Source organism: Peromyscus californicus, unplaced genomic scaffold, assembly GCF_007827085.1.
Source record: "Peromyscus californicus insignis strain IS unplaced genomic scaffold, ASM782708v3 Scaffold_19__1_contigs__length_69161282, whole genome shotgun sequence".
Taxonomy (NCBI): domain Eukaryota; kingdom Metazoa; phylum Chordata; class Mammalia; order Rodentia; family Cricetidae; genus Peromyscus; species Peromyscus californicus.
In genome coordinates this window covers 12163477-12177832 of record NW_026294491.1, presented here as the reverse complement: position 1 = coordinate 12177832, position 14356 = coordinate 12163477, and the positions used below count along the sequence as shown (strand labels likewise).

The 14356-nt window shown below is 41.7% G+C and overlaps 1 protein-coding gene across 1 annotated transcript in view; it reads left to right on the top strand.

Annotated features, from left to right (window-relative positions):
* The window catches only part of Specc1l (sperm antigen with calponin homology and coiled-coil domains 1 like), a 112648-nt gene that overhangs the window by 75153 nt on the left and 23139 nt on the right, over positions 1–14356 (top strand). Inside the window, exon 13 of the mRNA XM_052744695.1 lies at positions 2554–2656. Within this exon, the coding sequence (XP_052600655.1) occupies positions 2554–2656 (103 nt within the window). The remainder of the gene's footprint in view (positions 1–2553; positions 2657–14356) is intronic.

Sequence of the window (14356 nt, the reverse complement as noted above, 5' to 3'; positions counted from 1 at the left end):
TGGGAGATTCTGTGCTGGTTCAGGGGATAGACACAGAAAGTCACAAAGACGATGTCTCTACTGTCTCAGGGTGGAGAAGGATGTGATTAGGTAGCTAGCTGATAGACCTTTTTAAAGTCAGACTTTAAAGTTAGACCGGGGTCACTTTGGGTGTGATTCAAGGTAATAAAGTGGAGTGAATGAATTGTGTTGAGGAATGCAGGTGTAGCAGATATGAGAGGCAGCTCTGATTGTTCAGACTGGACATTAGACACCAGGATGTTATGTTAATCATTGTCAGCAGGACATGAAAATAAATGTGAGTTTATGTTTGTTTCTGTTCTTTCTGGACAGAAGCTACCCCAAGTAAGTAAGAGTTCAGAGGTGTGCAGGAACAAACACAGGAGACAGGCAGGTGCCTCCGGGAGTTTGAAGCCAACCAGGACAGATAATGAGACCTTTTTTTTCTACACACAACAAAAAAAGTTTAGAGAAAAGATAATATCAGAAATCTAGCATACACTGTTATGTAGGAATGAGGAAAAGCTGTCTATCAGGTGTAAGATTAAGAAAAGGAGGAGAAGGAAAGGGTTTCAGAAACTTATCTATATATAGTTTTAGGTTACATTTAAAATTATGAACTTTTTAAAAAGAATTATAATGTTGTAGAGACAGGATCTTCCCTTCATAGCCTAAGCTGTGCCTTGAACTTTAGATTCTCATACCTCAGTTTCCCAGGTGCTGGGATTATAGGCTTATGTCACCATGCCTGGTATATGAACTTACTTTTATTTATATTTATTTATTTTAAAAATAGCCTTTATTTTTATTTTGTGTGTTGCTTGTATGTCCTGCGAACCATGTGTGTGTAGTACCCCACAGAGGCCAGAAGAGGGCATTGGATCCCCAGGGCTGTCATGTGGGTGCTGGGAATCAAACTTGGGTCCCTCAGACAGAACAGCCAGTGCTCCTAACCTCTGAGCCATCTCTCCAGGCCCGTGAGCTAACTTTTAAAGCCATACCTCTTAGGTGACCAACCTCTGAGAAATGTGCGCCCATAGCATACATTTTGTGAGTAACGTAGATAGTTAAGAACAAGCCAAGGACTTGCTAGGCACAGTGGAGCACACCTGTGTCTTAGCACTCGGGGAGAGGAGGGCCGAAGGGCTGAGCTCAGGAGTTTGAGCCCAGTCCTGGGACATAGTGAGCTTTCTTCTCAAAAATCAGGGCATACCGTTTAGCAGTAAACACACATGAGATATTTTTGAGAAGTGATACATGTTTTTGTGTGTTTTGTTTGCAGTGCTAGGGATTGAACTAGGGCCCTGTTCATTCTAGGCAAGCACTCTGGCACCAAACAGCAACTTTAGCATTTTCGTTTTTATTGTTAGGTTAGTTTTATTGTTAGGTTGTTGTTTGTGTTGGTGGTTTTTTGAGACAAGGTTACCCTAATCACCCAGGCTAGCCTAGAACTTTCACCAAAGCCTAGATAGGCCTTGAGCTTGAAGCCTTCCTGCCTCCGCTCCGAAATGATGGGATTACAGGATTCCCCACAGGCTGGGCTTGGGCTTGTGATACATATGGTTTTGGTTCTAGGGTGTGTGTGTGTGTGTGTGTGTGTGTGTGTGTGTGTGTGTGTGTGTGTGTGTGTGTGTGTGTGTGATTGTTCTTGTTTTGTCTCATGAACTCTCTATGTAGACCAGGCTGGCCTTGAACTTAACAAAGCTCTCTCTGCCTCTGCTCCCTGAGTGCCACCACATACAATATAATATGTGTTTTCAATGTTTATTGCCGCCTCTTCCCCCCCATACCTTTAAAAGGTATAGTAAAATTATTTTTATTATTTTACTTTTTGTGTATGAGTGTTTTGCCTGACTGTATATCTGTGCACTGCGTGCATACATGGAGTCTGTGGAGGTCAGAGGGAAAGACATTGGATCCCCTCAAACTGGAGTTACAGACACTTGTGAGCTCCTGTGTAGGTGCTGGGAATTGAACCTGGGTCCTCTGGAAGGTCAGTCAGCACTCTTAACCACTGAGCCATCTCCAGCCCTATCGCTATCTCTTTTCTGTTTTATTTGTCTAATTTTGAGCTCCATAAAGGCTGTGCTTTAGAATTTTTCATCTCATCGAATCTTGTCCTTTACACTTATAATAAGTGGTTTTGAAGTTCATGAGAGAATTAAGGACATAAGGGGATAAAAAGAAGTGAAATAAATCAAAGCATGCTATGGAATTGAGCAAGCTGTTGAGTAAAAGACCTGGAACAGTTTTAGGTGTCAGCAGTATCACGTTGAACACTCTGGAGTGCATCCTATCACTTCTGAATGCACTTGATACAGAATCTTGGTTGCCATGTGGATGGGGAGTGGAGTTCCTCCTTCTAGCCTTGATAGCTGTAGGTCTGTGGAACCACAAACTAAAAACTGATTGTGAAATTAAATCAAAAGCTGTGTCTTACCATAAAACAGCCTTAGTTTTGTGCACTTATCTATTCAAAAGTGCAATTAGTGCTGTGCTCTTATTGTGGTACTCAAATATTTCAGTTTGGGGTTCCTTATTTTCACAAATTAGGGAGGAACGGAAAGACCCCCTCTCAGCTTTGGCGCGAGAATATGGAGGATCTAAGAGGAACGCCTTGTTGAAGTGGTGTCAGAAGAAAACAGAAGGTTATCAGGTAAGGGTGTGTTTCTCTCATCCCGTGTGAGTGAGTGCTCAACGAGTATCAGCTGCCATGACTGACTTTGTATCTCAAAATGATTCTTATCCCGAGTTTTAGGAATACATTCTCAAAGTCCATACTGAACTTGGTTGAGTGCCCCTGTGACGAAATAAGTTTCTTATGTTTGCAAAGTAACTAGTTTTCCAGGACTGTTGATGAGCACCTTTAAAAAGTCTTCCTTGCTTTGTGTTTGTGAGTGTGCATGGGTGTGCATGCCACAGCGTGCATGTGGAGATTGGGAACAGCCTTCGGGAGTTGTTTCTCTCCATCCACTGTGGGTTCCAGGCTAGTTCAGGTTGTCAGGTTTGTGCTGTAGGCACTTTTACCCACTGAGGACTTTCACCGGCCCCTACAGCACTTCTTAAATCCAGCAAAGTGCTTCTGTTGAGATGACATCCAGATTAAGACTGAAACATACAGATTTCACTTAAAATCGCGTAGACATTTGGTGTCTGTCTTTGTTTTCAGAGCCTTTTGTAATTGATGGCTCATTGTTTCCTGTCTGGACTGTTACAATATCCTGCTGCTTCTTCCTCTCTTTCTTCCAGCATTTTATTCAGGTTTTATTTGACATGATATTAAACATGATCGTGAAGCAGAGATCTAATTCCACACAAATTAAATGTATTTATTATACTGCTAAAAAATGCGATTTAGATTTACCCAGGGGCCTCACGTAGGATTTAAATTACAGAGACTTTTTCCAGATTGCAACTGACGTTCCTCATAAAGGTGCAGGGGAGTGCCACAAAGTGATTGGAGTTCTATATTCCTGGGCTCATGCCAACAAAATGACCAAAAAAGAACTAACTATATTTGCGGAAGATTTTTCTGTGAAAGAAATAACAAAGTAGTACAGGAGTCTGTGAACAAGACCTACCATTAAGAAGCTTCCTGACTTCAAGCAGTGATTGTCAGTTCATTTAGGATTAATGAGCCAAGTCTATGCAGGAGATGTAGGAGAAGGAAGTAGTCACTGAGCATCTGCCAGTAGTTTGCCCGTTTCCAGCTCTCGTTAGCTAAAGTGGAGATTAGAGTGAGGGTGTGAATAGGGAGCTATGCATTGTTAGACAAAATGTAAAGTGTTATAACTGCCATGGGAAATAATTTAGCAATCCTTAAAAACATTCAGAATTACCATATTACCTGACAGTTATATCTCTGGATATATAAACAGAAGAATTGAAAACAAGGATCCAAAGAGACAGCTTAGGTATTCCCATGTCCATAGCACCATAATTCACAGAGGCCAAAAGGTGGGAAGTACAAGTATCCCAGTGACCATTGGCAAATGAGTGAGTAATATGAGATCTCTGCCTACAGCAGAATGTTGTATGTGTATAATGAAAACATTCTGATACACATTACAATGTAAATGAACCTTCAAGGCTAGAGGAACAAATGTTATACGAAAGGACCGATTCTGTATGACTCTGCTTATGTAAATACCCACAACAGCAAAATAATGCACACAGACAGTACAACCGTCCTTGTGTGGGGCCAGAAGAATGAGGGAGGGATGGGAGTTACTGTTTAGTAGTTGCAAGATGAGGCGGCAGGTGGTGATGGAAGTATAATAGTGCAAATTTCTCATCCCACTATAGCTGGAGTTTTCCTGCCTGGCCCACAGTCAGGACAAATCTCTGTCACCCGCCAGTCCCACAGCTGCTCAGACCCAACCAAGTAAACACAGAGACTTATATTGCTTACAAACTGTATGGCCGCAGCAGGCTTCTTGCTAACTGTTCTTATATCTTAAATTAATCCATTTTTATAAATCTATACCTTGCCACGTGGCTCGTGGCTTACCGGCATCTTCACATGCTGCTTGTCATGGCGGCAGCTGGCAGTGTCTCCCTGCCTCAGCCTTCCGCTTCCCAGGATTCTCCTCTCTCCTTGTCCCGCCTACTTCCTGCCTGGCCACTGGCCAATCAGTGTTTTATTTATTAACCAATCAGAGCAATTTGACATACAGACCATCCCACAGCATACCACTGATGGTTTCAGTTGTAAATTGTATGTGTACCTCATCAAATAAGAAAATTTCTTTTAAAGAAAGCAGAGGGTTGTTACCCCAAGATAGATTTTTAAGGCTATTGTGAAAGGTATTGTTCTCCTGATTCTTCATCAGTTTGTTTTTCCTTTGTCTATAAGAAGGCTACTGATTTTTATGTGCTAATTTTGTATCCTGCTACTTTGCTGAAAGTGTTTATCAGCTATAGAAGTTTTCTGGTGGAGATCATAGCGTTATTTATGTATAAAATCACATCGTCTGCAAATAAAGGTACTTTGACTTCTTCCTTTCCATCTGCCTCCCCTGGATCTCTTTCCTTCGTCTGGTTGCTCCAGCTATGACCTCATGTACCATACTGAATAGGTATGGAGAAAGTGGACATCCTTGTCTTGTTCTGATTTTAGTGGAAATGCTTGAGTTTCTCTCTGTTTAGGTTGATTGGCTCTGGGCTTGGTGTAGATTGCCTTTATTATGTTGAGGTATATCCCTTATATCCCTAGTCTTTCAGGACTTTTATCATGAAAGTATGTTGGCTTTTGTCAAAGGCCTTTTCTGCACTTCATGAAATGATCATGTGGGTTTTGTCTTCCAGTATGCTTATTTCATTTCTTGATTTATGTATGTTGAATCATCCCTGCATCTCTGGGATGAAGCCAACTTGGTTATGGTGGAAATGATATTTGATGTGTTCTTGGATCCAGATTGCAAGTATTTTATTGAGAATTTTTGCATCTATGTTCATAAAGGAAATAGATCTGTGCCTTAGTTGGGGTTTCTATTGCTGTGAAGAGACACCATGACCATGGCAACATTTATAAAGGAAAACATTTAATTGGGTGGCTTACAGTTTTAGAGGTTCAGTCCATTATCATCATGGTGGGACATAGTGGCGTGCAGGTAGACATGGTGCTGGAGAGGGAGCTGAGAATTCTACATCTTTGGTCTTTTGGCAACAGGAAGTGAACTGAGACACTGGATATGGCTTGAGCATATATGAGACCCCAAAGCCCACTCCCATGGTGACACACTTCCTCCAACAAGGCCATACTACTCTAACAGAGCCACACCTCCTAATAGTGCCACTCCCTATGAGCTTATGGGGGCCAGTTACATTCAAACTACCATGCTGTAATTTTCTTTTTTTGTTGGGTCTTTGTGTGGTTTTGGAATCAGGATAATTGTTGCCTTGTATAAAGAATTAGGAAGTATTCCTTCAGTTTCTAATTTGTGGAATAATTTTACAAGTATTGCCATTAATTATCCTTCAAAGGTCTGGTAGAATTCTATGCTGAATCCATCTGACCCATCTGACTTTTTTTTACTCTTTTTTTTTTTTTTTTTTTTTTTTTCCGATTGTTGTTTGGTTGGTTGGGAGACTTTTAATTATTGCTTCTCTTTCATTAGGGGCTATGGGTCTGTTTAAGTTGCTTATTTGTTCTTGACTTAAATTTAGTAGATTGTATACATCAAGAAATTCATCCATTTCTTTTATGTTTTTCAGTTTGGTGAAGATTTTTTAAAGTTTGTCTTTATGATTCTCTGAATTTCCTTAGTGTCAGTTGTAAAATACCCCCTTTCATCTCTGATTTTATTAATTTGGATCTTCTGTCTTCTTCTTTTATTCAGTTTGGCTAAGTATTTGTCAATCTTTTTTCTCTAAGAACCACCTCTTCTTTTCATTGTTTCTTTGTGTTTGTTTGTTTTTTTTTTATTTCATTGATTTCAGCCTTGAATTTGATTATTTCTTGCCATCTACTCTTTTTGAACCAGTCAACTTTTATTGGACGTTAGTTCTCAGTCAGGATTTGGAGATTCAGCCACAGTTGAATTCTTCATAGATAGGAGCTGGCAGCTCGTTGTACTCAGGTGTTTAGTGCCCTCCATGCTCATCTCTCTTTGAGGGTACTTACACACCCCTCATGTTTGAGTTCCTTGTAAGAAATGCAGTAGCTGAAAACCAGCTAGGCCGCCAGTGCCATGTTAAATCCTGTAATGCTGCCTTTCCAGACGTCAGTGTACTTGTGTTGCTGGCTCCCACAGTGCCCCTGCAGCTGAAATTCTGCATCAGCAGCAGCTTGGCCGCTCTCCATGTTTAACCTCTGTGAGCTTCAGTGGCACGAGTGACACCGTCATACAGTCCTGATGTCCCAAACAGTGTGCATGCTGGGAACTGATTTCAGTTCCCTTTGCAAGAACAGTACGTGCTCTTGACAGCTGAGCCATCTCGTCAGCCCCTACCATAATCTTTTTAAACTAAAAGGCTGATCTGTTAGAGCTCTTAATGTGTCAGATGCCACGTAAGAAGTGCCAGAGCCCCTTTCCAGACTGGCTGTGCATATGGGTGAGCATGTATCCTTAGACACCCGCAGTGGGTTCAGGCCTTTGGTCTCTGCCGCCTCACAGATCTCTGTTCAGAAAGGGCACGATGTGACACTTGACTGTTTAGTGGAGCAGGAGCTGTTACGTGACACTTAGTATGCACTGTTTTCACAGACCCCCAAATGAACCATAGATGCTTTATGTCATAGAAGCTGTCTCATCAATGGAGATAGATTCCCTAATACTCATATCTTTTTTCCTTAACTCTTTTAAATGGCATCCTCAAATTACTGTGCTGATCACTGTAATCTTATTAACCATCCATTACAAAATAAGCTATTGTAAATACACCTTTTATCTAACAAATACTTTTGTCTCCTTTAAATTGTGCCCCGCCATTTATTAAGCACGGCAGTTTTAGACCACGAGAGTTAGCACTGGAAGGACCTTGATGTTCTGGTTTATTGAGGGAGAGAAACCCCCTGAAAGATAAAGGACTGCCTCAATTATATTGTGATTCCACAAGCAACTTCTAGAAGTACCGCATTAAGGACTGAACCTTGGTTTGGTTGTGTTTTTTCTTTTGGCAGCAACGCTTTACTATGTTGGGCATGGAACTCAGGGCCTAGCATTCTTAACCACTTGACTGCACCCCCAGTCCCCACAATTATGCTTTAAATTTTCATTTAAATATGGAATTTAGTCCAACAAATATTCTTTCTTTTAATAAATTTTCTAAGTTATTTGAGAATTTTATACAGTGTGTTTTGATCATATTCACACCCATCTCCTCCCAGATCTACCCTCCCCCTTCCCTATTTACTTCACTTAGTGTCTTCTTTTTTATACAACGACGACAACAACAGATATCAAGTCAGATTTGTGCTCTTCATGTGCGCTTGGATGCGTGGCCTTCCAGTGAAGGTGGTCGATTCCCGGGGCCACAGAGGACACCGACTCCTACTTCTCCCTCATCTGTCAGTCGCCTGTAGCTCCTCAGCTTAGGGCTGGGGTTCTGTGTTCATCTCCCTTCTCCACCTTGAGCTTGTACACGTCCTGTGTGTGTTGTCGCAACTGCTGTGAGCCCCTGTGTGCTACCTTTCTGGCTGTGCTTTCCTCCCCCTCTTCCACAAGGATCCCTTGGCCTTGGGCGGGGGGCATGGTATAGACGTCCTATTTAGGGCTGTTCACTCTGCAGACTCTTATTATCTGCTCCTCAGCCAGATTTGGGTCTGTGTTAATTGTCATCTCGGATGAGTGTTAAAAGACACACTAATCTATGGATGTAATGATAAGTCATTAGAAATCAACTTAATAATATGTCATATTAGCAGAGTAATAGTGCTCGGTTCTCCCCAAGGCCCAAGACCCATGGCGCCTCCTGTTTCTGCTTCCCCAGAGACAAGAGGGAATCCAAATTCTGGTCCTCATGCTTGTACAGACAAACACTCTACTCCTAGAGCCAGCTTCCCAGCCTGAGGACTTCGTTTTAGATGAAGATACTCAGTTTCTGATAAAACACCACACTTAGAAATGAATTAGCTAAATCTAAAGGATAGTGAAATCACTTAATCTAGTACAAAACAGTTTAATAAACACAGATTTGAGTCCTGCTTGAGGTCCTTGAATTTTTATTGAGAGATGTGCTCCATTAATATGTAGACAATATCAGACATTTCTTTTTTTTATTTATTATTTTATTTTATTTTACAATATAATTTAGTTCTACATATCAGCCACGGATTCCCTTGTTCTCCCCCCTCCCTCCCCCCCTCACCTTCCCCCCAGCCTACCCCCCATTCCCACTTCCTCCAGGGCAAAGCCTCCCCCAAGGACTGAGATCAACCTGGTAGACTCAGTCCAGGCAGGTCCAGTCCCCTCCTCCCAGGCTGAGCCAAGCGTCCCTGCATAAGCCCCAGGTTTCAAACAGCCAACTCATGCACTGAGCACAGGACCCGGTCCCACTGCCTGGATGCCTCCCAAACAGATCAGGCCAATCAACTGTCTCACCCATTCAGAGGGCCTGATCCAGTTGGGGGCCCCTCAGCCATTGGTTCATAGTTCATGTGTTTCCATTCGTTTGGCTATTTGTCCCTGTGCTTTATCCAACCTTGGTCTCAACAATTCTCGCTCATATAAACCCTCCTCTTTCTCGCTAATTGGACTCCCAGAGCTCCACCCGGGGCCTAGCCGTGGATCTTTGCATCCAGTTCCCTCAGTCATGGGATGGGGTTTCTAGCACGACAATTAGGGTGTTTGGCCATCCTATCACCAGAGTAGGTCAGTTCGGGCTGTCTCTTGACCATTGCCAGCAGTCTGTTGTGGGGTATCTTTGTGGATTTCTGTGGGCCTCTCTAGCACTTTGCTTCTTCCTATTCTCATGTGGTCTTAGTGGAGAATTTATGGACTCATATGGCTTCATCACTCTATATATTTTTTTCTTTCTTTTTAGAGCTGAGGACCGAACCCAGGGCCTTGCACTTGCTAGGCAAGTGCTCTACCACTGAGCTAAATCCCCAACCCATCACTTATGTTTGTTTTGTTGTTGTTATTGTGTTTTGGTTTTTTGAGACAGGGTTTCTCTGTATAGCTTTGGCTGTCCTGGTATTCACTCTGTAGACCAGGCTAGCCTCAAACTCAGAGAGATCCACCTGCCTCTGCCTCCCAAGTGCTGGGATTAAAGGTGTGCGTCACTACCACCCAGCCCATCACTCATGTTTTTAAGGGCAATGCTTTATCTGCAATGTAATATGTCCTTCTAATATAAAAATTAGTAGTGAGCTCTGTGCTGGGACTTCTGCTGAGTGTAGAGGTCGAAGTCAGGGAACAAAAGTGAAGGTAGTGTTGTCAGGAATCTGTGGTAAGTACATATCAGTCAGTAAGTACATGTCAGCCTTAACCGTCAGTGTGGACTTCTGTTTAGTTACAGTTCAGTAATAGGCCCAGGCCTCTCCCGAGACAAACACGCAAACAAAAGTATCTACAAACAAACAAACAAGAAGTGCCTTCAAAGGCAACTAACCAAGACAGCTCTTCCAAACTTGTAGAGAAGAAAGCCCCTTGAATTGAGTACCATATTTACCCATATTTGTTTATTTACATAATTTTTTTTGCTTGGTGATAACAATAAGTAAAGTTTCCTTTTATTACTACTTTGCTGAGGATTTCTTTTTTTCAAAAAAATATCAAGAATGAGCCAGGTGTAGTAGTGTATGGCTTTAATCCCAGCACTCAAGAGGCAGAGGATCTCTATGACATAGTGAGTTTGAGGACAGCCAAGGCTATGTAGTAGGACCCTATCTCAAAAAGGGAGAGGGGTTGGAGAGATGGCTCGGGGCTTAAGAGCAATGGCTGCTCTTCCAGGTTCAGTTTCCAGTACCTACATGGCAGTTCAAAAGTGTCTGTAACTCCAGTTCCAGAGAATCAGATGTCCTTTTCTGGCTTCTGTAGGCATGAATGTGGTGCATGCAGTATATAAAATAATGAATAAATAAGCCCTCCACCCATTCACCCCTCCAAAAAACACCCAAAACCAAGAATGAATGTTGTGTTTTGTCAGATGTTTTTTTTTTTTTTTTTTTTTTTTTTTGGTTTTTCGAGACAGGGTTTCTCTGTGTAGCTTTGCGCCTTTCCTGGAACTCACTTGGTAGTCCAGGCTGGCCTCGAACTCACAGAGATCCGCCTGGCTCTGCCTCCCGAGTGCTGGGATTAAAGGCGTGCGCCACCACCGCCCGGCCTTGTCAGATGTTTTATCTGTGTCTGTTGAGTTGATCCTATGGTTTTTCTTTTTGGTTTGTTGACAGAGGAAATTAAATCACTCAGTTTTGAATATTAAATCATTTGTATTCCAAATACAAATATTAATGGTTAATGAAATATTATATTTTCTCTTTATTGTTAGAACCTATTAAGAATATATTTAGAAGTTACATCGCTATGTTTTTGTATACTTTGTCAGTATATGGCATCAAGATATGTTGACTTCCTCGAATAAATTGTTAGGAATTACCTCTTTCGGGTATGTGGAGATATTTGTGAATAACTGGCATGATTTTTTTTTTTTCTTATGTATTTGGTAGAATTTCTCAGTGAAACCTCTGGACTTGGGGTTTTCTTTGTGGGGAAGTTTTTAACTAAAAAAATCTGATTTCTTTAATGGATACAGACTGTTTATCTCTTTATCTATGAATGAACTTAGTTTTAAGAAATCTGAGTTGACAAAGGTATTCAGAGTATCTGTAGGATTCCTTTTATATATAATAGTGTAATTTTTATAGTCTTTTTTTCTCAGATTAATCTGCCTAGAAGTTTATCAAATATATTTGTCTTACCGAAGAATTGGTGTTTGGTTTTGGTTTTGATAGTCTCTGTTATTTTTAGTTTCTGTTTCATCAATCCCACTGTAATTGTTATTGTTTCTTTCTTGCTCCTTTGAGTTCCATTTGGTTTTGTTTTTGAAGGAGGAACAACTTATTTTGTCTCATGTTTCCAGAAGGTCAGTGCTTGGTCACTCAGACCCACGGACTTGGGCAGAATGGCGTGGGTGCAGGGGCATGTGTAGAGGGGCTGTGGGGCAGGTGGGACCGAGGAAGGCTCACTTGCTTTTCAGTTCCTTAGGGTGAAGAAAGTTGATACCTTGAGTTGAAGCTTTTCATCTTACCAGTTGACATTCTATAAGTTTTGATGTGTTCTATTTTAATCCCAAATACTCTTTAACATTTCTTTTCATTTCTTTCCGTTTCATTTTTACTTAATTTTATTTTGAAACAGTGTGCTGCATTGCTTAGGCCTTGTACTCGTGGACTCAAGCCATCTTCCTGTCATAGTCTGTCAAGTAGGTGACTGATTTAGGGTTTTGACCCATGGGCTACTTAGAGAGTGTTGTTTGGTTTCTAAATATTTGAGGATTTTTCCAGAGATCTAAATGTTTCTAGTTTAATTCCATTGAAAGAGAATCCTTTCAAATGTACTAAGACTCATTTGAGGATCCGGACTGTGGTCTGGAGTCTTCAGAGGATGCTCCTCTGCTGTTGCTGGAGGGACACTTTGTAGATGCCGGTTCAGTTCCATTGTGAGAGTCGTGTCCATGGCTCCCCAGCCTTAGTTTTGTGAAGGACGTTGAGGAGGACATTAGAATCTCTTGGCAACAGTTACACATTTCTCTACCCGTAGTTCTCACGGTTCAGGGCACTTTGACACTAGCTGATTAGTTGGTTGGTTGCTGGTTTCTCTCTGTATCTGAGGCTGGCCTAGTACGTGAGGCCTTTCTCTTGCCGCAGGCTCCCACATACTGGGATGGCTGGTGTGCACTAGCTTGCCTAGCTCCAGAAACTTACTGGATCCGTAGATGTTGATGATTCTTTCTCTTGAGAAATTTGCTTCTGTTGTTATGAAATGACTTTTTCATCCCTGGTGATATCTTTTATTCTTAATTTTACTTTTTCTGATAATAATATATATATACTTTCACTTTCTTCTATTCATTCAGCATGGTATGTGTATTTTCGTGTGTCTGAGTGTGCACAGGTGTGTGTCTGCATGTGCCTGTGCCTCCTACTTCTGTACTTATGCATGTGGAGTTGGAAGTCAACCTTGGCCATTGTTCTTTATATTGCCCACCTTCTTTGTTATATTTTTATTTTTAATTATGTGTCTATGTGTGTGGGTATGTGCATACGTGCAGGTACCCTTAGAGTCCAGAAGAGTCTGTTAGGTCCCTTGGAGCTGGAGTTACAGGCGGGTGTGAGCCACCTGGGTGCTAGGAACTGAACTTTGGTCCTCTGGAGGAGCACTGTACTCTCTTAACCACTTCTCCAGCCCCTTTCCTCCCTCCCTCCCTCTTTTCCTCCCCTTTTTGTAGAGTCTCTCCATGGCTTGAACTTGCTGAGTAAGTTAGGCTGACTGACCAGCCTAATTTGATCTGCCCCCAACCCTGGGGTACAAGCACTGCCCCAGGGGCCCTCATGCTTGCATCGCAAGTCCTTTTCCAACTGAGTGATCTGCCTAGCTCCTCTTGTGCTTCTTTTTGGTGGCAGATAACTCATTAGTATCTTTATTTTGTTATTGATTTTTCTAAGATCTATACTGTAAATTCTGTCATTATTACTTAAAGTTTGTCTTAATTACCTTAAAAAAGGAAAGACAGGATAGCAGCCTTGCCCCGGTATGGTTTGGTTTCTTCTTTCTTTGCACTGTCAGTCTCATGTATGTATCTCACGTGCTACAAACCTGAGAGTGTAGCATGCAGAGGAGACCGGAAGAGCTGGTTTTAGCAGGACCACACACTCCTGCTAGTCTTACCTCAGTTTTTTTTTAGCCACTTTTCATGAATAATAAGGTTATTTGCCTTGAGTTGATTTCCAGTGTTTGAAATGGTTATTTTTGAAAATTTTTGTGTTGTTTTGAATTTGCGTTTTAGGGGAAGTATTTGTCTATCTTTTGCTCTACCACAGTCAAAAATTTCCTAGCATGCTTTATTTTGGTATTCTCTCCCCTAACCTCAGTCCTCTTTTGACTAAGCAAAATCAAAGGCAGGACCTTAATATTCATTCTTTCAAGGGTGTGTCTCCATGGTTTAGAGTCAGCATAGTCAGAAAGAGTTAAGAGATAAACCTTCCCAACATCCTTTGTGACAATAGAGCATTCACAGACAAGCAGGGGAAAAGGAGGTTCTTTCATAGAGTGTATGAAGTGACTGTGCTCGGCTCTCCAGCTTGTGAGTTGGGTGTGTACAGATGACTCTTTCTGCCTAAGGAGACTGCCTTCAGAGCTCAGGTTCCTCCATTCTTGCCGGGTCCACATGTTGGAGCAGAGGAGGACACAGCAGGAGTAGGGAAGCCTCTTCAGCTGACCCATCCCATGTTCTTGTTCCTTTCATCCCTTCTGGTTTTCGAAGAGGACTGGAGTATTTTTCAGAGAGATGGGACAGCATGCACACACACATACCCCATTCTTCTTTTTCTCCTTTCTCTTCCTGCGGCTGCACTCGCTCCATGATTAGAATTAGGACCAGGCCAGAGAGGGTAGAATGAGAAAGGGTAGGCAGACTGGAGTCCTGCTGGAGACACCAGTTACAACAACATGTTATGATTCATTTCCTCTCCTATAACTAACCTCTCAGGTCACAGGAGTGACTTCCCAGAGCTAAATTAAAAAGGTGCAAGTATAGATAAGGTTTTGATCTGAATCAAATCTAAGTTGGAAGTCTAAATCTCTTCATTTTTCTTTGTGTTTTACATGGAAACTGAGTATGTGAAACGATTTTATTGTTTGTAAATATTACTGTGTTCCAGGGGTTAAAAATACTTGAACAAAGGGGAGAA